Source organism: Mustelus asterias, chromosome 18 (assembly GCF_964213995.1).
Source record: "Mustelus asterias chromosome 18, sMusAst1.hap1.1, whole genome shotgun sequence".
Lineage (NCBI taxonomy): Eukaryota > Metazoa > Chordata > Chondrichthyes > Carcharhiniformes > Triakidae > Mustelus > Mustelus asterias.
The window spans coordinates 50,034,216-50,058,407 of NC_135818.1; the positions used below are offsets into that span (position 1 = coordinate 50,034,216).

General features: G+C 41.0%; 1 protein-coding gene across 4 annotated transcripts in view; it reads right to left on the bottom strand.

Annotated features, from left to right (window-relative positions):
- The window catches only part of samd4a (sterile alpha motif domain containing 4A), a 188,024-nt gene that overhangs the window by 98,753 nt on the left and 65,079 nt on the right, over positions 1-24,192 (bottom strand). For all 4 annotated transcript variants that reach the window (XM_078233900.1, XM_078233901.1, XM_078233899.1 and 1 more), the window contains exon 3: positions 14,478-14,993. In XM_078233900.1, the coding sequence (XP_078090026.1) occupies positions 14,478-14,993 (516 nt within the window). The remainder of the gene's footprint in view (positions 1-14,477; positions 14,994-24,192) is intronic.

Below are 24,192 nucleotides of genomic sequence, written 5' to 3' on the forward strand. Positions count from 1 at the left end.
CACTCCCCAATCCCATACCCCAATACTAATTTGACTTGGTGACACAAGAGGGTCCATGGGTCCAGCAGCACAGTGCTGTCTATGAAGACTAGCTCAGCATGGTAATAGAGGCAGGAACCTGTCTTCCCCAGCAGAATGGTGGACAGCACATCCAGAGCAGTGTAACACTATGGCAGAAAGTTGCGGTACTCACTCCAAAGTCTCTGGTGAATGGAGGGCCACATTGTGAAAAGTTTTAATGAAAATTCTTGAGATGCAAATTAATGCAAAAGGCATATGCACCACCAGCCAGTGGGAAGAGCAATCCACCATTAACCCTCCAATGGGAGAGTTGCACTGTGATTTTACACCAACGCGTTTCCGACTTTTTGGTTCCTGCCAGATCCACCGCACCCGCTCACCACCAAACCTGTCATCGGCTGGATGGGAGAATTCCACCCCATGTCTATCCAAGTCTAAAGCCTTATTTTTCTACATACATGCAATTCATTTACTCCAGAGCCATTATTTACCTTATTTAATTGTACACATTGAAAAATAACTTAACAAAATTTATTTATTTTACTGGCATAGAGATAGCAGCAGTGACAGTTTCCTCCTTGACAAGATCTCTTGTACTTCATATGAGTAATGAACAAAACTAAAAATCTTTTCCATTTCTAATTACGCAGCTTAAATATGCAATGAAACAAAGAATGGTGCATATTCTAATCAAATGTTAATCTCCATCTTTGAGCCAAGGAACACCCAAATCACTCCAAAGCTACAGTTTAAAGCATTCAGACCATTGTTATATTTTGCCCCAAAATAGCAACTGATACCAGTCCATTAATGCTGCTCTGCTAAAAAGAAATGAGGAACAGAAACCAAAAACTTTTAGAATTGTTATTTGACAAGACAAAATGTGTTGACAGCAGTGACTACAATAGCTCGAGCATGCCCTTTCGCAAGCGTTGCTCCTTTATTGCCCTCTGTTTTGCAAGCAATAAGTTTGGATGCAATCGCTCTCTGCAGGTCGTCATTACATCTGCATGATTGTAATGTGACACACAATGGAGCATGTGTTAAAACTCAGATAGCCAGGCGAAGAACAGATTTGGAGTCTAGTCATTATACATTTAAAAAGTTTCTATTTGCAGAGACCCTTTTAAACTACTCTATGTATATGAGCAAAAGTGAGCCCCCAATTAATGTCCTCCACCTGAATATAATTAAAAACCCAATTAATATTATGATAACAGTATGTGGTCATACTTCAGTGATCCGCCATACAGTGATTTTAAAGCACCAGTTCTTTCAATAAATTTCAATTCAACTTTGGGCTGATAGTTACCCATTTGTAGAATTAATGATCGCTCAATAGGAGTGTCTAAGCTAAAGCTCAGGATTTCCAAGTTTGAGAGGTGGCTGAAGTCACTGTGTTGGGAGGATGAGAACCTTCTAAACTTATACATTCCAGCATATGGTGACTCACACAGGCAGTGAGTTCAAGTTAGTGGGTGGCCATCAGGAAGTATAGGAAGAGGCAGAAAGTACAGGAGTCTTTAGGGTGTGTATCACCCTTAAACAGATGATCAACATTGGTGTCTGCTGAGACTTATACCCTGAACGAGTGCAGTCCAGACCATGGCACCAATAACTGTACATGTAGGAACAGCAAAGTGTAGAAATGCAGTTATCAGAGGTTCCACAGTCACTAGAAAAGACAGTCATTTCTGTAACAGTCTTCATATCATGAGTCCTGCATGATGTTTTGTATCCCTGGTGCCAACGTAAAAGACATCATAGAGAGGGGGCAGGATATTTGGCAAGTTGGAGAGCATAGGCCAGAAAGTTTGGTACATGTTGGTACCAACAACAGAGGACAGGCATTGAGGTTGTACGGTCAGATTTTCAGGAGTGTAGGAGGAAATTTAAAAATAGAACGTCAAAGGTAGTGATCTCCGGATTACTTCCAGTGCCACGTGCTTGCTAGAGTACAAATAAGATAGTGAGAGTGTGTGTGTGGCTTGAAGCAGGGTGCAGATGGGAGAATCTCAGATTCTGGAGTAGAAAGCATCAATTCAAGAGAGATGAGTTGCACTTCAACAGGGCTGGGACTAATGTCCTCATGGGGACTCTCGCTAGTATAGTTGGGGAGGATTTAAACTAAGTTCAAAGGGGGTGAGCACCAACATATAGAAGTAGGAAAGGGGAGTAAGGTGCATAAAGTTAGAATGTTAGGCGGTGCTAGAGAAGGGAACTGTCCCATTTTAGATAGGAGTGGACCAAAAGGAAACAGTAAGGTATTAGCTGGGTTCAGTGTAAGAGAGAAAGTAAAGAATGAATATAGTTATTGTGTATGTATGTGAATATGAGGAGTGTGGTAATTAAGATTTGAGTTACTGGTGCAAACTGCCAAGTGGAAATATAATATTGTGGCTATAACAGTGACCTAGCTCAAAGAAAGGCAGGACAGGCATTAAGTATTCATGGATACAGTGTTCAGAAAAGACAGAAAAAGGTGGAGGGATGGTAACATTGATTAAGGAGCCCATTGTAGTTCTGGACAGAGAGGTTGTCCCAGAGGAATTAAGAATCTATTTGGCTACAGCTCAGGAACAAATAAGGTACTTGGTGCAATCTATGGACCATCAGCTAGGGGGAAAGACGAAGAGCAACAAATTTGCAAGGAAATTACAGAGGTGCAAGAATGATAAAGTAATTATAATGGGAGACTCTAATTATCCAAATATAGACCGAGATGGTTGTAGTGTGTAAAGGGTACAGATGGACAAGAGTTCTTCGAGTCTGTTCAGAAAAGTCTTATACAGTAGTAGATTCCCAGTCCAACGAGAAAGGAGACACAGCCAAGCCTGATTCTTGCGAATGAGATGGGTCAAGTGGATCAAGTGTCACTTAGGGGACAATGATCAATGTGTCATAATGTTTAAATTAGTTATGGAAAAGGACAAAGAACAATCCAGAGTAAGAATAATTAACTGGGGAAAGCCAACTTCAGTGAGGCAAGAATGGATCTGACCCAGGTCAAGTGGAATCAAAGATTGGCAGACAAAACAATATCTGAACAATGGGCTACCATTACAGAAGAGGTGGTTTGGGCAAGACAAGGTATATTCCCACAAAGGGGAAAGACTGGGCGAACAAATCCAGAGCTCCCCCCACAACAAAAGAGGGAGAGATTAACATGAACAAAAAGTGTGCTTATGACAGATATCAGGTGGATATTACAACCCAGAACCTGGTTGAATAAGGCATTTGGAACACCGAGCACAAAAGACTGGAACAAAGTTATAGCTCATTGAATAAAAGTACAGTGGCAACATGGATTGGTTGAGTGACAGAGAGACAGAGCAGTGGTTAATGGATATTTTTCGAATTGGAGAAAGATTTGTAGCTGGATTCCCATGGGATCAGTGATGGTACTTTTGCACTTTATATGTATCAATGACCTAGACCTTGGTATATTGGGTACAATTTCAAAATCTGCAGATGATAAGAAACTTGGAAACTTTATGAACTGTGAGATGGATAATGCAGAACAGGCAGGTTGGTAAAATGGGCAGATGGCATTTAATGCAGAGAAGGGTAAGGGAGAGAGCGGGAGGGCAATAGTTATTGGGGACTCGTTAGTTAGAGGGATAGATAGGAGGTTCTGTGGCAGCAAAAGAGACTCGAGGATGGTATGTTGCCTACCGGATGCCAGGGTCCGTGACGTCTCGGACCATGTCTTCCGGATTCTTAAGGGGGAGGGGAAACAGTCACAAGTCGTGGTACACATTGGTACCAACGACATAGGTAAGAGAAGGGACGGGGATTTAAAACAGGAATTTCGGGAGCTGGGCTGGAAGCTGAGAGCCAAGACAAAGCATGTGGTCATCTCTGGTACATTACCGGTGCCACGTGATAGCGAGTTGAGGAACAGGGAGAGAGTGCAGTTAAACATGTGGTTGCAGGGATGGTGTAGGAGGGAGGGTTTCAGATATGTGGATAATTGGAACACATTCTGGGGAAGGTGGGACCTGTACAAACAGGACGGGGTGCACCTGAACCAGAAGGGCACCAATATCCTGGGAGGGAAATTTGCTATGGCTCTTCAGGGGGGTTTAAACTAATTTGTCAGGGGAGTGGGAAAAGGAGTTGTAGTCCAGAAGTCAGTGTTGAGGGTGGTGAGGTATTGGGGAAGGTATCAAGGTCAAGGATGGGTACCGGTAGACAGGAAGGTGGGTTGAAGTGTGTCTACTTCAATGCAAGGAGCATCCGGAACAAAGTAGATGAACTTGGGGCGTGGATTGGTACTTGGGACTACGATGTTGTGGCAATTACGGAGACGTGATTAGAACAAGGACAGGAATGGTCGTTGGACGTTCCGGGGTATAGATGTTTCAGTAAGTGTAGGGAAGCTGGCAAAAGAGGTGGACGAGTGGCATTGTTAATCAAGGATAGTCTAACGGCTGCGGAAAGGCACTTCGAGGGGGATCTGCACACTAAGGTAATATGGGCTGAAGTTAGAAATAGGAAAGGAGCGGTCACGTTGTTAGGAGTTTACTATAGGCCCCCAAATAGTAATAGAGATGTGGAGGAAGAAATTGCTAAGCAGATTATAGATATGTGTGGGGGTCACAGCGTAGTTGTCATGGGGGACTTTAGCTTTCCAAATATTGATTGGAACCTTTGTAGGTCAAATAGTTCGGATGGGGCAGTTTTTGTGCAGTGTGTGCAGGAGGGTTTCCTGACACAATATGTGGATAGGCCGACAAGAGGTGGAGCCACATTGGATTTGGTACTGGGAAATGAACCGGGCCAAGTGTTAGATTTGGTTGTGGGAGAGCACTTTGGAGATAGTGACCACAATTCGGTGTCTTTTGTTACTGCAATGGAGAGGGATATGGCCGTATGGTAGGGCAAGTTTTACAATTGGGGGAGAGGTAATTATGATGTGATTAAGCAAGAATTAGGGGACATAAGATGGGAATAGAAACTGTCAGGGAAAGGCACTAATGAAAAGTGGAACTTTTTCAAGGAACAAATACTGGGTGTCCTTGATAGGTATGTCCCTGTCAGACAGGGAGGAAATGGCCGAGTGAGGGAACCATGGTTCACGAAAGAGGTGGAATGTCTTGTGAAAAGGAAGAGGGAAGCTTATGTAGGGATGAGGAAACAAGGTTCAGATGGTTCGATTGAGGGTTACAAGTTAGCGAAGAATGAGCTGAAAAAGGGGCTTAGGAGAGCTAGGAGGGGACATGAGAAGTCCTTGGCGGGTCGGATCAAGGAAAACCCCAAGGCTTTTTACTCTTATGTGAGGAATAAAAGAATGACCAGGGTGAGGTTAGGGCCGGTCAAGGACAGTAGTGGGAACTTGTGTATGGAGTCAGTAGAGATAAGAAGTGTGATGAATGAATACTTTTCTTCAGTGTTCACCAAGGAGAGGGGCCATGTTTTTGAGGAAGAGAAGGTGTTACAGGCTCGTAGGCTGGAGGAAATAGATGTTCGGAGGGAGGATGTACTGGCAGTTTAGAATAAACTGAAGGTCGATAAGTCCCCTGGGCCTGGTGAAATATATCCTAGGATTCTTTGGGAGGCAAGGGATGAGATTGCAGAGCCTTTGGCTTTGATCTTTGGGTCCTCACTGTCCACGGGGATGGTGCCAGAGGACTGGAGAATGGCGAATGTTGTTCCTCTGTTTAAGAAAGGGAATAGAAATGACCCTGGTAATTATAGACCGGTTAGTCTTACTTCGGTGGTTGGTAAATTGATGGAAAAGGTCCTTAGAGATGGGATTTACGACCATTTAGAAAGTTGCGGATTAATCCGGGATAGTCAGCACGGATTCGTGAAGGGCAAGTCGTGCCTCACAAATTTGACTATATTTTTTGAGGAGGTAACTAGGTGTGTTGATGAAGGTAGGGCAGTTGATGTCATATACATGGATTTTAGGAAGGCGTTTGATAAGGTCCCCCATGGTCGGCTTATGATGAAAGTAAGGAGGTGTGGGATAGAGGGAAAGTTGGCCGATTGGATAGGTAACTGGCTATCTGATCGAAGACAGAGGGTGGTGGTGGATGGAAAATTTTCGGACTGGAGGCAGGTTGCTAGCGGAGTGCCACAGGGATCAGTGCTTGGTCCTCTGCTCTTTGTGATTTTTATTAATGACTTAGAGGAGGGGGCTGAAGGGTGGATCAGTAAATTTGCTGATGACACCAAGATTGGTGGAGTAGTGGATGAGGTGGAGGGCTGTTGTAGGCTGCAAAGAGACATAGATAGGATGCAAAGCTGGGCTGAAAAATGGCAAATGGAGTTTAACCCTGATAAATGTGAGGTGATTCATTTTGGTAGGACTAATTTAAATGTGGATTACAGGGTCAAAGGTAGGGTTCTGAAGACTGTGGAGGAACAGAGAGATCTTGGGGTCCATATCCACAGATCTCTGAAGGTTGCCACTCAAGTGGATAGAGCTGTGAAGAAGGCCTATAGTGTGTTAGCTTTTATTAAAAGGGGGGTGGAGTTTAAGAGCCACGGGGTTATGCTGCAACTGTACAGGACCTTGGTGAGACCACATTTGGAATATTGTGTGCAGTTCTGATCACCTCACTATAAGAAGGATGTGGAAGCGCTGGAAAGAGTGCAGAGGAGATTTACCAGGATGCTGCCTGGTTTGGAGGGTAGGTCTTATGAGGAAAGGTTGAGGGAGCTAGGGCTGTTCTCTCTGGAGCGGAGGAGGCTGAGGGGAGACTTAATAGAGGTTTATAAAATGATGAAGCGGATAGATAGAGTGAACGTTCAAAGACTATTTCCTCGGGTGGATGGAGCTATTACAAGGGGGCATAACTATAGGGTTCATGGTGGGAGATATAGGAAGGATATCAGAGGTAGGTTCTTTACGCAGAGAGTGGTTGGGGTGTGGAATGGACTGCCTGCAGTGATAGTGGAGTCAGACACTTTAGGAACATTTAAGCGGTTATTGGATAGGCACATGGAGCACACCAGGATGATAGGGAGTGGGATAGCTTGATCTTGGTTTCAGATAAAGCTCGGCACAACATTGTGGGCCGAAGGGCCTGTTCTGTGTTGTACTGTTCTATGTTCTAAGTGAGAGTGATTCATTTTGATTGAACAATGTAGAGAGACAATATAAATTAAAAGGTATAATTCTAAAGCAGGTGTGGGAGCAAAGGGACTTGGGTTTATATGTGCACAACACATCATTGAAGGTGGCAAGACAAGCTGAATGACTGGTTAACCTTGGCGTATAGAGTACAAAAATAATCAAGTTAAATGTTAAACTTATCTAGAACACCGATTCAGCCTCAACTGGAGGATTATGTCTTGCCCTGGGTGCCACTTTCAGAAGGATGTGAAGGCATTCGAGAGAGAGCAGAGAAAAAATTCACAAGAATGATCCCAGGGCTGAGGAACTTCACTTACATGGATAGACTGGCAAAGTTGAGGCAGTTTTCCTTGGAGAAGAATAGGTTGAAAGCAGATTTGAGAGAAGTATTCAGAATCATCAGGGACCGGGCCTGACTAGATAGGGAATAATTGCTCCAATTGGTAGAAAGATCAAGAACAAGAGGGCACAGATTTAAGGCAAGTAGCAAAAGAAGCAATGGGTCGTGAGGAAAAACTTTTTCACACAGCAAATATTTAGGATCTGGAATGCACTGCCTGAGTGTTTGGTGGAGGTAGGTTCAATCAAAGCATTCAAGAGAGAATTGGATTGTTATCTGAAAAAGAAAAATGCGCAGTGCTATGGGGAAAAGGCAGGGTAGTGGTTGGCAAAGACAAAATGGTCCAAATGGCCTCCTTCTGTGCTGTTAACAATTCTGAGGTTCTGGTTTTTGTTCTTTACTGCTGAGCACCAGGAGAGTTGTAGCTTATTTTATTAACTTTCATTGAAGGGCTTTGCTGCTTAATGTGAACACAGCAACTTTCATTCACACATCACTATTCTCAAAAATAAACCAAATAACTTTAGATGGACATCCAAGCAACCAGAAACTACATAGATTTTTTTTGTCAAATGGAAACACTGTTACCTCTGTCATCATCAGCTAGTTATTTTACTTTTTAAAAAATTAGATCCTTAAGTGGCTGCTTTACAGCGCCACGGACCTGGGTTCAATTCCCGGCTTGAGTCACTGTCTGTGCGTAGCTTGCATGTTCTCCCCGGGTCTGTGTGGGTTTCCTCCAGGTGCTCCGGTTTCCTCCCACAGTTCGAAAGACTTGCTGGTTAGGTGCATTGGCCATGCTAAATTCTCCCTCAGTGTACCCGAACAGACGCCAAAGTGTGGCGGCGAGGGGATTTTCACAGTAACTTCATTGCAGTGTTAATGCAAGCCTACTTGCGACACTATTGAATAAACTTTAAAAAAACAGGAGGAATAAGGACATTAAAAGTGCTTAGCCTTCATTTAAAATTGTATTATTCCAAATATAATTATGCCTGGACTGTGTGTTGAGTTGGGGCTGGAGCCTTGCAGGCTGGGAGAATGGGTTATAAATTTGGGTGCACATTGTATGCAATCTCTGGCCTTCATTTTAAACAGTTCTAAAATTGTATGAAGTGCAATCCTGAATCTGCTTCTGGTGGATGAGGATCCCTACTGACAACAGTTATCCTACAACGTAAGCCAACTGCAAAATTCCACATCACGTTACTTGTGTGGAAACACCACTTGTCCACAATGAAATTCACAATTCAAATTTTCTACAAATTCATGTATATACATTACAGACTACCAAGCCTATATTTTGTCCTACTGTATTTTTACATGCAGGCCATACTCAAACATAAATGACTCACAATGCCTCAACATTACATTTCATCAAGACCAAATAATTTACCCTGCCTGAATTGCGCAGCAAGGTCACTAAATTAAGAACTACTCTACAGCAACCCAATGCAGAGTTTAAAATAGTCATTTCAATGCACTTAAAATAGTAACCTTAGTTCTCAGCAAAAATGCAGAATATTCATCCTATCCTGATGACACAATTACCAATTGAGAGTTCAGATATGTTACGTAGAACTGCACGTGTTTTTTTTTCTAGTTGTCTTTAATAATCGTCCATTTTAAGGATTGTTAGAATTTCTTTGCAGTCAAGGGTCCATTTACATTATTTGAATTAACTTTCATACTAAAATTGAAAGATGTACCAATAACACTCTTGCAACACTTAGATAGAGCATATGTTGCATTCTACATTGTTGCTGTCCCACCAGTGCAGCATTGGGGGAAAAATGCAAATTAAAAACAAATTTTAAGTAACTTGAAAGCTATATTCAGTAAACAAGTGGATATTTTCTTTACCAAAATTTTCCTGACAATACACTTTCGCCCAGAAAATATAACAACCTTTCTTATGCCCAAACAATCCTCTCTTCTCAAAGAACATTCTAAATAAAAGCATTACAAATGAAGGACAACAGGGCAGTGGTTTGAGAATTACTGTGGGGGTGATCCCCTGCAAACAAGGGTTCTTAACACACATCTAAAATTCTAAAGAGTGTCATCTACCCAAAGGAAAATGCCTCTGCAAATAAGAAAATAACTGATAAATCCTATAAAAGGTAATTGACCTCAAACATTAACTCTGTTTCTTACTCCACAAATGCCACCTGAACTTAGTATTTGCAGCCTTTATAGTTCTGGTTATTGCAACAAAGCTCACATCAGTGAGACAAGGCACCAGTGGCCGCAACCATGTGTGCTCACGTGCACTAGGAAGTGCAACTGACTGCATATCAGTTAGGTTGAGGGTGAGAACAATCACGCAGTCACACCAGAGATGGGGGAAGAGAGACAGACAGACAGACAGACAGACAGACAGACAGACAGACAATGAAATTAAGGAGAGTGTGCATGAGCATGATGAGCAGAGGAAAACCGAGAGGTAAAGAAAGGAAAAATCCATCCTGGCAATGTTAGTTTTTTAAGCTGGATTGGAGTTCATGCTTAATAAATTTGCTCCATCAAAAATATCAAAGCAGTATTGATTAAACTCGCTACCAAATATTTTCCTGGCTATTTTACTGCCACTATTCTGGGAACTGAGTTCCACTAACATTTTCTGACAGAGCCTTAGCTTGTAAAAGCTCCTTGAACTTAAGCCTCAGCTTTGGAAGCCACTGACAGAAAAGGCGGTTGATGACTCTGCAAACACAAAACTACTATTTTACAAATGTAAATTGTGTTACATTACAAATCCCAGTTTTGAAAAACTAACACGTCAGGCCGCATTGGAGTATTTTTTTGGTTCCTGGCACCCTTTCTACAATTGGATTTCCCACTTAAGATTTTAGTTTCACAAATTCCTCTCTGGCAATTTTTGTTCCTATTTGTGATCTGCTCTTTGGTAGATTTGGTGATTTCTCACTATTATGAATATATCAATTTGCTTACAACAAAACCAAATGACAGAATTTTGCATGTAGAAATGATGTGGCATCTAAGGTCAATAGGCAAGTTAGAAAACCTTATGAATGGAGATGACAAGCTACCATTTCCTGACATTCATAAAACCACAAAAAAAATGAGTAAGGTGACTCAAATTTATTAGGTTAAGATAATAACGCATGTGCACTTCAAAATTACCATTTATCTGGCTCATAATTATTCTCATCAAGAACAAGTCCTGAACTAGTAAAGGAAAAGAAGTTGTCCCGACACATACAATATACATTTTTAACAATTATTGCTCTTAAAATTTGTCTTATTAGAACACATTCTAAGATCTCAATTCATGTGTTCTTCAATAAAAGGCAATGTACAATCATTTTCAAAGCATGAACATAATGTGCTGCATTTATTAAATGCACAATCACAAAACTTTTCACAATAACTTGCATTTTAAGCGAATACTTCCCACATTTCCCTGATGAAATGGAGCAAATCATAGTAAAGAAATCAAAACAAGCATTGAGCTATCCTGATAAGTAGCTGTAAAGATGCATTTGTCATGTTAAAATTCTTTTTACCAAATGGGAATTATTTGGCTCAGGAAATAGAGGTAGTATTGTAGAGATGTTTATTTGTTTTTCAATTTCAACATTAGTGTCAATAGTATCAATTAAAGATGCCAGGTCTGTTATCGTAGTTATCGCACTGCTTAAAACAAACAGTAAACAAATCTCCAGCGAACTTAATGCAGCTGACCAATGTTATTACAAAAGTTTCAAAGATCACTCATTACTTTTAGAATTTGGTACTTCTGATTTTCCACAACCCAAATGAATGCTTTCATAATTTTTAAAAGGTAGAAAACCAAGAATCAAATCTAACCTTATTTTGATTTTAGGTGTCAATTGTACCAAAGAAAATAAAATTTAATTAATTTAGAGGCCACTGATAATCACATTCACATGTCAACACAACAGCTTTGACAAAATAAAACTGATGTTTTGAACTGGCTCATGGTTCAGAAGTTTATTCATCAAGTAGCTGAGCATCTGAATCCAGACAAAAGAAAAGGTGCTATGCTGAATTAGCTGATCAAGGGCGAAGAAAATTAGACACTGAGCAGGAAAAAATAAGTGATGACTAAAGGCAAGTTGGAAAGGTGGGTTTTGAAGTATCATTTGAAAATGGGGTAGGATTAAGCGATTCAGATGTTTTTGAGAGTAAAATCATGACGGTGGAAGATTGTTATTAAAATACAGAGGAGTCCTTTATTGAATTTATTCTATTCACGTGTCTAACTATGGTCAGATTCTTGTCACAGTTAGTAGAATCTGATGTAAAATATTTTGATCATATTCAATTGGGAATGTGGACATTGGGACATTTTACTGAGTACAGCATAGGAATTGCTAGACAAGGATGACAAAGCTTTACCCAGTTCACCTTCTACCACCCTGATTGTCTAACCTATGATTCTAGCACAAAATGAAAAGTTTGTTCTTCAGTCCACGATGTCCATGCCAGATCTTAGCAACCCGGTTATTCCCATTCTGCTTCCCTTTCCCAGAGGTCGCACAAATTTTACTGCGCGTTTATCCAATTTTCTTTTGAAAGATACTATCGGATCTGTGTCTATGATACACAGGCAGAACTTTCCAGATCCTAACCACTTGTTGCATAGAAGTTTTTGCCAATCACCCTCAATTGTGTTTTCTTGTTCTCAAGCCTAACCGGAAATGGGAAGTTTCTCCTCATTTACTCTGCCTAGAACCTTCATGATTTTGAGCACCATTATTAAATCCCCTCTCAACCTTTTCTTCTCCAAGGAGAACAACCCCAGCTTCTCCAATCTATCTGCCTAACTGAAGTCTCTCAAGCTTGGAAGCATTCTTGGAGAGGGAACAGAAAAGGTTTACATGGCCTTCACATCCTTCCTAAAGCACAATGCCCATAATTGGACAAAATACTACCGGAGGCCGAACCAGTGATTTAAAAAGGGTAATTATAACTTTACTCTCTATGTCTCTACTTATGAAGCCTAGGATTCCATATGTCTTTTTACTTCACCTTCACAATCTCCTCTAACACCTACAATGAACTTACGCACGTATATCCCAATGTGTCTCTGTTCTCGCACCCCCTTTGAGTTTGTTCCTTTTATTTTATATTGCCTTGTCTCATTCTTCTTGCCAAAGTTTATCACTTCACATTTCTCTGCATTTAATTTTACTTGTTACCTGTCCGCCCATTCCACCAGTCTATATTCTCTTGAAGTCCATCACTACGTTCTTCGCAGTTCATAAAACTACATGCTGCATGATACAACGATAGCGGAGTTGCAAATTAATTGTGGCACGTGCCCTCTGATGAAATCTGTCTGAAGACAAGCCCATGTGGCCTGGCTGCTATGGGGACAGAGGGCCAGGTCAAAACCTATTAAAAGTTGCAAGGCTGTTCTTACAGCCTCTCAGAAGCAGCCAGACCAAGTGTTTAGGGAAAAAAGACCAAAAGCAAGTGCTCCTATACCAGGAAGGAAGTTTTGTGTTAAACACCAAGCAGAGTGTTGGTGAGGATAGGTTTCCAGTTTGAAGAAACAAGGCTTGAGGAGAGTTAAAGACCAAAACGTTGGCATAGATACCTTGCTTCTGGAAACAAATTTGATTATGCTCAAGGAACAATAGAAGATTCGCCCTGGCGGGGCAGTGAAAAGAGATCCTGTTGAAGACGGGAGGAGCTTGGGATTTTTAGTATATTAGTTGCCTATTAAGTAACATTTAGTCTAGGTCTATTTTAGTTTATTACAGTAAAAATCTTAAGACAAAATCTTGATCCTTTGCTTTGGTCACTGGAAAATTCATACATCTTTTTAAAGGTTATTGGTCTCTGTGGGGATTATAACACCACCATCAGCTTAGAGAGCTGCTCCATAGATCTCAGCAATATTTAAAACTGCCAAAATTTGCCCCAGTTCTCTCCTGGCAGCAAAGAACTGGAATTCCATGTTACTGACTTCACTTGCCTATAAATCCAAACCTAAAGCAGCGAAAGTCACAACCCGAGGATGCATTTACACTACAACAGGAACATTAGTGCAGTTTTACTCCAAGACTATTAGTTTCACACCAAGACAACACCTATAGTGTAAATATGGTTCACAGGATCTTGGTGACACCAGAACAAAGTGGAGCAAAACAAAACTCGAGGAGCAAGGCTTGCTATATTTAGGAATCAGTTTACCTCTTCATACCCGATTTACACTCTACAAATCAAGCATTGGTGTAAAGCTGCTGTAAACCAGTTTAAATCAACACCATATTTAGAATGCAAATGAACTGCTATTTTGCCTTAACATAACCTTCACATTACCTGGATATTTATTACCCAAGTACAGTACTTACATTCACACCTCTCATTAAGCTTTGGATTCGGCAACAAAAAAATGCGGAACTAGTAAATCCTCACACCAGGTTTTGAATCAATCATGGCACATCATTACAAAAGCAATCCAGTGCAAGATTGCATTAGTTCATGGGAACAGGTGCCTTGAAATCTGCAGAAACCTCATTTGCATAAATGTGAGAATTCTGCAATTCCAAGCCATATCCTGATGTATTACTATCTTCTATTCAAGCATTTCAATTTTTTCTTGGCAGAAACTGGAACTAGAAGAATGTCAGAGACATCTATATCACAGTCATACAGCTGCCTTAGGAACACAAAGCAAGAGTTCAAGTAGGAACATCTAAGTGCAGCATTGAGTTTAGAAAAATGAATTGAACAAATATTATGGTACTTCTGTGCAATGTATAAACTGAAATTCAAGGCAGCTTTAGTTTACTGTTCTAAAAGTGATCTTTTTAGGGTTAAATTGTTAAAGCACGTACAAGAATCTTGAAAAGTATAGCAGAAATGTCAGAAGTAACCATTATAGAGTTAAAGTATAATTATTTTCCTTTAGCAACAGATTAATTTATCTAAAACTGAACTGTGTATATCAGTAGAGAATATCAACATATTTCCAAAAGCTTGAAAAATATTAAATCTCAAAGTACAAAATCAAATGCGTTTTATACTCACTTGTGGTTGTGCTAGTCCCAATAGTGTTGATTGTTGCAGGTACAGATGTAGAAGAATAAAGTGGCAAATGTCCATTCTCACAAGCCTGGTTCTTATCTGGCCAGTTAGAAGCAGACACACAGATCCCAGAATCACGTAGACTCTGCCAACCATTGAGCTTGTCATCAGAGTTCTGTCTTTGGTGATAATAAAGAGTTTGCCCATAATCCATCGAGTCTGGACGCCCTCTGCTCTGGTTTCCATAATTAGAGGTGCGATCCTCTAAATGGTTGAGCCACATGGCTAGTGCATTTCTGTCCTCCAGTGAGGTGGCTGGATGGATCAAAGCGTAGGATAAGAGCTGTCTGCTCTCCTCAATATGCTGATTGTTCTCAATTGAATGAGCCAAGATTTTAGGTAAAAGTTTCATGTATTCCATTTTTGCATCAGTATTTCCTGGTTTCAGTAATGGGAGATGAGTCAGCAACAGCATCATTACTTTGTCCTTGGATTCTTGATGCCATTGGTTAATAAATGCTGCAAAAATGTTAAAGCATAAAAAATATTAATTATTTGTGTTCTCAAACAATTAGTCCAGGTTGGGTTAGAAACTTGAAACTACCAACCAAGGCTTCACTTGTACATTTGATTATAGCGTCATCCAAACATCTGTCACCATTATCAGTCAAATAGTATTTAATGTTCTCTTTTTATCAAGCATTACAACATCTTCCTCCTATTTTACCATTAAGTACTGCATTGTAAATAAAGAATGCACAAAGTCTTGACAGATAACTTGCATTCCAGAAGTGCACTGCTTGATAATGATAGCAATGTTGAATATGAGTTGTAAATTGCAACCTAAAGCAGCAGAACTCAACCTTCTGTTTTGGAGGCCCCACTGTTATCAAAATTCCAAGAGCTCCAAAGCACAAGAACTTTGACGATATAAAAATCAGTTAAACTCAATTAAACGTATAATTACTATTGTTGCAATGTGTTGTGAAACTTGTTGCAGGCAACGAGCAAGAATTCTCCAACCAACATTGAACAACAATTAAATGGCTTCCTACCCAAGTGAAGCAAGTTTTTAAAAAATCTTCCCCGCATAAATAGTAACATTTATTGTTGTCATAAGGTGGAAATGGTTCTAGAAAACTAATTCAGATGATTGACACCCTCATCACTGGTACCTTCACCTCTCTCCACTGTGGATGATAGGTCATGGTCATGTCTCTATACAGGTGAACTTTTATTGAGACACAAGCACCTTTAGCAGTACTAAACACCTTTTCATGATATTTCACTGTGACTCATATTCAGAATACAGTGATCTTATGGAGAGAGAGATAAACAAACTCAGACAAATTAGGGCATTTCTCCCAGAAAGTAAGCAGTTAATTTAGGATTGTATTTTTTCTCCATGTTCTCTGGTTATTTCTGGTGGATACCAGATAAAAATCCCTATCCTAAAGTTCATTGGGCATAGAATTGAAGCCTAAAATGTTTTTTAAATGTTAACAATGTCAATGACAATACTGAAGGAAATGGTGGCATTGTGATAATGTTACTGAAAAGGCAATCCACAGGCTGGGACTAATGTTCCAGAGACGCGAGTTCAAATGCCAAGGCAACTGAGGAACATAAACACAATTAATTCATGAAACGACTGGGATTGTTGTAAAACCCCATCTTATTCACTGTTTCCCACAAAGAAGATGATCTGCCATCCTTACCCGGTTTGGCCTGCAGACCACAGCAATATGGTTGACTCTGAATCTCACCCGAAATGGCCAACAAGACACTCAGATCAAACAACCACAGTAATGTGGAAGAATAATGAAACAGGGCAGACAACCCAACATGAAGCTCTGAAAATGACAAAAGCACACTCTGCTCAGTTGACCCTGCAAAAGCTCACCTTACTAATGTCTGAGGACCTGTGCCAAAATTTGAAGAGCTGTCTCACGCATTAGCCAAACAGCCTGGCAGTCATACTCCCTGAAGCATATCTTACTGCTGACGTCCCAGACTCCATCATTATCTCTGGTTATGTCCTGTCCCACTGTTAGGACAGACCCACTAGAGGTGGTGCCATGGTGGTATACAGTCAGGAGGGACTGACCCTAGCAGCCCTCAACATTGAAGCTGGACCCCATGAGTTCTCAAGGCATCAGGTAAAATATGGGCAGGGAATCGCCTGCTGATTATCACCCATGCCATCCCTCGGCTGATAGGTTAGTATTACAGCATGTTAAACATTACTTAAAAACAGAGGATAGTGAGAGCAAAGAATGAACTCTGGGTAGGAACTTCAATGTCCATCACCAAAAGTAGTTTGGTAAAAACACAACTGACCGATCTGGATGTACCTGCCAGAGTGGGCCTGCAACATATGGAGCACACCAACACCAGGGAAAAACTTACTTGACCCTGCCCTCAGCAATCTACCTGCATCTTTCCATGCAGGAGTCACCACTACATGGTCCTATGGAGATGAAGTCCTGTCCTCAGAATGAAGACAGCTTCCATTGTGTTATGTGGCACTACCACCTGCTAAATGAGACAGATTCAGAAAAGATCTAGCTGCTCAAAACTGGATATTATGGACCATCAGATGTTGCAGAACTGCACTCAACCACAGCTGTAATCTCATTGTAACCCCCCTGCTGATCACTATATGGGGCGACTATTTAACTGTTCGATTTACAGGATCCTGAATTCCCAGCAGTTGATGGTGAGCTGGCTAAATTTCCTGTTTACCCATAAATGCCAGTATAGGCTTGCATGAAAAGGATTTGAGTATGTTTAGCACGGTGCCTCCAAAAATGTTATCGAGATAAACCTTATAATGAGAAAAAGTTTGGAACAACAAGGTAAACGGAATGACAAAAAAAATTAAAAGTATAATTAGCAGATATAAACAAGTAAAGAATCCCAACTGAAGATTTTCCAATTAACAGTTTCAACCTGAGAAATGTTCAGAATATCACGAAGCACTTTGAATTTTAAACGTTGGGGCCCATCCGTTGGTGCACATCTGAAGAAAACCACATTCTGTTACCGTTCCTGTCTGATAGTACTCACTTAACCCCGACACACACACAGTCCAGACAGGTCTACGAGAGGGAAGATGATGGAGCAAGCACACGAGGCAGAGGTGCCGTGAGCTATCTGTGTAGTAATGCAGGTCCAGTGCGCTGAAGGCTGTCCTCCTCGGCAGTCATGAAAAACCAAGCAGTTCTACCTGAGAAAGATTCACTTCGAACTGACTTTATACGGCCTCTGAAAAGCTGCTCTTCAAAAAACGTGGCTGTCCCTCTTCTGCACACTCCCTCCTCAGCTCTGCAGCTGCTTCACTTCCTGGCGCCTTTTTTTTCTTCCCGCCCCCAGAGCAATCCCATTGGCCCAGCCCACATCACTCAACCAACAGCATCCTGTTCACAGCACCCGCCCGGCAAACAGGACACTGAAACCCACAAGGGACAAAGAACACTGGTAAACGTCTTCCCCACAAATTTTCCTCAGTCCCTTACATCATGAATGAGGAAATTCTTAATTCTATCATCACCATTAAATCAGGGGACCATCCCTGGTTCAATGAGCACTGTAGGAGAAAAGGTCGGGAGTAGTACCAGGCATACTTAAAAACGAGGTGCCAACCTGCTAAAGTTAAAAGACAGGACCACATGGGGAGGCGATGGCCTAGTGGTATTATTGCTAGACTATTAATCCAATAACTCAGCTAATGTTCTGGGGACTCAGGTTCGAATCCCACCACGGCAGATGGTGGAATTTGAATTCAATAAAAAGAAAACCTGGAAATTAAGAATCTACTGATGACCACAAAATCATTGTTGATTGTCAGAAAAACCCATCTGGTTCACTAATGTCCTTTAGGAAAGGAAATCTGCCGTCCTTACCTGGTCTGGCCTACATGTGGCTCTAGAGCCATAGTAATGTGGTTGACTCTCAACTGCCCTCGGGCAACTAGAGATGGGCAATAAATGCTGGACAGCCAGTGACTCCCATGTCCCATGAATGAATAAAAAAAAATGCATACTTAATAGCTCTCGCGATAGCACGCTGCTTCACTAAGCACTTCCAATGAAAGCTCTCAAGTCCTGCCTAATCCAGTCTTAAATGAGAGTGGACAATCAAACAACTAACTGGTGGAGGACAGCCCACAAAACAACTCCATTCCCAATTATGCACAAGCCCAACATTCTGTTTCAGTACAGCTACAACACTGGCATTTAGCAGACAATGTTGAAAATTGCCCAGATACACCCACGTAAAGCAGGACAATTCCAAGCCAGCCAATTATCACATCCATTGGACTACTCAGTCATCAGCAAAGTATTGGAAGACGTCATCAACAGTGCTATCAAGTGGCACTTAATCAATTACAACCTGCTCACAGGTGCTCAGTTTGGTTCTGCTAGGATCACTCAACTCCAGACCTCATTAGAACCTTGGTCCAAACATGGACAAAAGAGCAGAACTCCAGAGGCAAGGTGAAAGTGGCTGACATCAAGGCAGCATTTGAACAAGCGCGGCATCAAAGAGCGCTAGCAAAAATGAAGTTAATGTAAATCAGGGGGAAAACGCTCCACTGGTTGACTTCTAACAACCGCAACAATCTTCCTTTAGGCTGGGTGTAACTCCAATCATCTCAGCCCCAAAACATCACTGAAGGAGTTCCTCAGGGTAATCTCCTACAGCCAATCATTTTCAGAAAGACCAGCCATATAAATATTGTGACAACAACAGCCGGCCAGAGGCTGGGAATTTTGTAGTGAATAACTCATCTCCAGACTCCCCAAATCATATCCAATGTCTACAAAAGCACAAGTCATGAGCATTTTGCAACACTCTCCACTTGCCTGGATGGGTGCAGATCCAACAGCACTCAAGAAGCTTGACACCATCTAGGACAAAGCAGCCTGCTTGATTGGCACCCCAACCACATTCACTCCCTCCACCACCGATGCTCAGTGGCGGTAGTGTATACCACATAAAAGATACATTCAAGAACTCACCAAGGCTTTGTAGACAGCACATTCCAAATCCACAGCCACCACCATCTAGAATGAGAAGGGCAGCAGACAGATGGGAACACTACCACCTGGAAGCTCCCCTCCAAGCCATTCCCCACACTGACTTGAAAATATATTGGCATTTCTTCACCGTTGCTGAGTCGAAATCCTGGATCACCCTCCCCAACAGCACTGTGGGTACCAACACTACATGAACTGCAGTGGGGTGGCTCACCGCCAACTTCACAAGAGCAATTAGAAATGGGCAATAAATGCTGGCCAGACATCCATATTAAAATCTTTATATTAAAAATGTACGGTCATTTGTTAGGAAATAGAGATAGTTTTTAAGTAAATTATATTTGTGTTAGGAATAAGGTATGGCTTTAAATTTAAGTTTAATTTGTGGTTAGGGTCAAGAACTTGGATTTTGTTTTCTTTTTAAAGGTGGCACCTGCAAGTTGGTTTAGATGCCTGCATTATAATGAGCAAACACTAGATTTGAAAAACTAGGTAGCTGCTTAGTAACCAGGGGCCCCATACAGAAAAGCAGAAGTTTATTTAGTTAAAAGGTAACCCAGCAGTAAGCTTCAACAGAAACTGCTAGAACTCACAGGATAACATACAAGGACAGAAAGCCAGTCCCAGGCTAAAGAACAAAGTGCCAGAATCAGGGAATGAGACAGTGTTGGAGGAAGACTGTGAAATCAAAGGAACAAAACAGATATCTGAGAAAAAGGTTCCGTTCAGTGAAGCTGAAGTAAGGAGCAGGAAAGGACATCAAATTAAAGACAGCTGCAGGAATCAGATATAAAATCAGTTTGAGAGAAGCCAAACATTGATGACACCTTAATATATCTTGTGAAGCAATGATGTTCTGTTGGTGTGACTAGGTATCAGAGATTGTCTGGAAGCTTGAATGCACGTGGGGTCCAGGGCAGAGGAAGAACAGAAGGAGAAAACCCGGAGGTGGATCCTTGGTGAAGCTACCCAAGGGAAAGCGTTGTTTGGGAGAAGACTCCAAGGCATGTTCTTTGAGAACAGAGTTTAGAAACCCTCCTATGAAAGTCAGAGACACCAGTTGGCTCAGTGTGACAAGTTCCTGGGGTCCTGTAACTTGGTTCAGTAACCACCTTCCACCTATCTAAATAAAAAAGTTAGGATCTATTGAACAGAGTTCCACTCTGGAATCTGACTTGCCCTGTGGCAATATTAGTGAGGATCGTAACACCTATGCAATCTGTATAGCAGTATTTAAGTGTACTGATGGACAGGGTATTCAACTGCATGTTTTCATAGTATGAAATCAGGTTTAATACCATACTAAGTATAGTCAAGCAAACTGCGGATTAACTGACAACCCTAAGATAAAATGATTCAAGATCAAAAATTTAGGATAATTTATCTGAGGATTGAAGTTTGAAGCATTCAACAAAAAAACAAAAGGAATTACAATCTACTACCTACCGTAAGTGGTAATGAGTTGTCTAATTTGGTTTTCATAATTTTTAGGGAAAAATGGCTCTCCAATAATTCATTAAGTGCAACTCTTAGAGCATCCCAATTAAAGGAAAATTCTTATTATTTAAGTAAAACAACCACAAATAGGAAAAGGCAAAAATATTGTGGATGCTGGAAATCTGAAACAGAGATCATCCTGGATATACTCAGCAGGTCGGGCTGCATCTGTAAATGCACCACAAAAGGGAATTGCTGCCTTTAAATAAAGTCAGTTATCCATGACTGCCGGAAGGCTGATATGCACAGCTGTGGCAGTCTTCAGTCCAATGTATGGCAACAGTCACCGAATGATCTTTTTGAGCAAGTAATGCTCGAGTAAATAGCTGAAATTCCCAACCTCCCAAATGCAATTCCCCACACGAAGAGGTATGAACAAATCTGTGTATATTGAAACAAAATTACCTAGTTCCTAGGTATCAGGATAAATAGAGGGCAGAATTTTAGGAACTTTGCAGAGGCATAATTCAATGATGTCAATTCAATAGAGCAGACTAATGAGTAAGATGTAATGAACTCCCTAATCAAACTTGGAGGACTGATACCTACCGACTGATTCTACTATTGAAGCCTCTGATAGCTCAAATAGCCACCAATATTATGTTTGGGGGGTGAAAAGAAACACGTCATTAGCAGTTTATTTGGTACATTACATGGGCAAAATCTCCTTATCTTTACATTTGTTTTTATTTGCCATTTGAGAGAATAAATTTTGTACCTAATCGTTACCCAATGTAGGCAACGGTTAGATTCAGTATGTGCCAGTCTAAAATGGCCACAATGAATGTCACATGAGTTAGCCCAGGCATGTCAGTTTCCAAAAGGAGTAAACACAGCAAGGTGTTTAACCAGGTTAAACTTCTGTTGTTAAACTTCTGTTGTTAGACTTCTGTTGTTAGACTTCTTACTGTGTTTACCCCAGTCCAACGCCGGCATCTGCACATCAGTTTCCAAAAGGAGCAGGTTTGACTGATGTAGCTTGCATTTATTTATTTTTAATGCTAAACAAAGTGCAAGACCAACCCACATCCCTGTGGCCATACCCAGTTCTTACACTACAAAAGTAAAGACAGTACAAGATTAAAGAGATAATTTAAGTGATTCAATTATTTCCATTTCAGAATAAACTCAATGAAAAGGAGTCATGTCTCTGAAGTAAAATCCAATATGTGGAAATGCCAGCGTTGGACTGGGGTAAACACAGTAAGGAGTCTAACAACACCAGGTTAAAGTCCAACAGGTTTATTTAGTAGCTAGTGGCGTTTGCTACCAAATAAACCTGTTGGACTTTAACCTGGTGTTGTTAGACTCCTTACTGTAAAATCCAATAGTCAGTGCCTTTCAATTCCTAACCACCTATTGCTTAAAAAATAGTTTTTCTCATGTCGCTTCTGGTTATTTTGCTAATTGCCTGAAATGTGTGCCCTCTCACAGCCATTAGAACATTTTCTTTATTTATTCTATTTAAGCTCAATTTTAAACACCCTAAATAGTCTCCTTCTGTGCTGTACTATTCACTGACTCAGATGCAGCTTTAAAAAAACCAACGTAGTTCCAAAGTATTTAAAAATCAACACAATCATCTGCAGCAAATGCAGAATCTTGGTTTTTTTGGTGACTAATTATTAGTTACATTCCCTGCGCCATGCTGAAGTAAATTTTTGTGTAGCAACCTATTTTAAAATAGTAAGAGCAAATACTTTTGTATACATGATGAAAATGAAAGCCTAAAAAGTCACGACGATCAGATGACTTCAGATTTATTCATGCAATCAAAAATTTACTTTTTAATTTGTCTTTTAACATTGGAAGACAGCCAAAGGTAATATACTGAAGTGCAAGAAGATCAGTTAAAAATTAACATGGAACCAAAAGGAGAAGATTTTTGGATTGGTGTCCAAAAGCTTGGTTGAAGAGGCAAGTTTTAAGCAGCATCTTCAAGGAAGAGAAAAGATGGAACAATCTAGAGGAATTCCAGAGCCTGAATCCTAGATGACTGAAAGCATGGCCTCTAAAGGTGGTATGAAGGAATGGACAATGCACAAAGTGAAAGTGAAATCTAGGGCGGCACGGTAGCACAGTGGTTAGCACTGCTGCTTCACAGCTCCAGGGACCTGGGTTCGATTCCCAGCTTGGGTCACTGTCTGTGTGGAGTTTGCACATTCTCCTCGTGTCTGCGTGAGTTTCCTCCGGGTGCTCTGGTTTCCTCCCACAGTCCAAAGATGTGCGAGTTAGGTTGATTGGCCATGCTAAAATTGCCCTTAGTGTCCTGAGATGCGTAGGTTAGAGGGATTACTGGGTAAATATGTAGGGATATGGGTGTAGGGCCTGGGTGGGATTGTGGTCGGTGCAGACTAGATGGGCCGAATGGCCTCTTTCTGTGCTGTAGGGTTTCTATGATTCTATGAAATTTGGTCAGTGCTTAGGGTCCTGTAGGTTTGTCAGATGTTAGATTATAGGGCAGGGCAGAACTAGGCCATAGAAAATTCTGAACATGAGGATAAGAATTTTTAAAATTGGAGTGTTAGTGGAAAGGGAGCCAATGTAGGTCAGGCACAAGTAGTGGAAAAGGACCCAATGTACATTAGCAGGCACAGGCAATGGCAAGGAGAAAATTAGGTGCAAATTAGGATATTGGCAACAGAGGTTTGGGTAAACACAAGTTTATGGAAGACGGTACTGAGCTGGGGGCTTTGGAATAGTCGAGTATAGAGTTAACTAAAGCATGGATGAGGGCTTTGGCGGTAGATAAGCTGAAGCTAGATGGAAAAAGGTGGTGTCACAGAGTTGGAAGTGGGTATGTGAAATGCAAGTTCTGCTCAGGATCAAACAGGAAGATGAGATTTCAAACAAACAGTCTGATTTAGTCTGAGACAGTGATCAGAGAGGGACACAGAATCATAGCAGGAGCATGGAGCTTGTAACGAGGCAAAAAACAATGGCGTTAGTCTTTCCAATGTTTAACTGGAGGAAATTGCTTCTCATCCAGGATGGATGTTGAACAAGCGGTCTAACAAGTATGCATGCTGTGAATTATTTATGATAACTTCAAAAAAGGTTTCTCTATTTTTTTGGAAACAATACAAATTGGAAGAGTTTATTCTTGAAGAATGGGTGCCTGCTGAATTGCCTGCTTGCAATTGGATGATAATTATTATAAATTTAGTATACAGAAAATT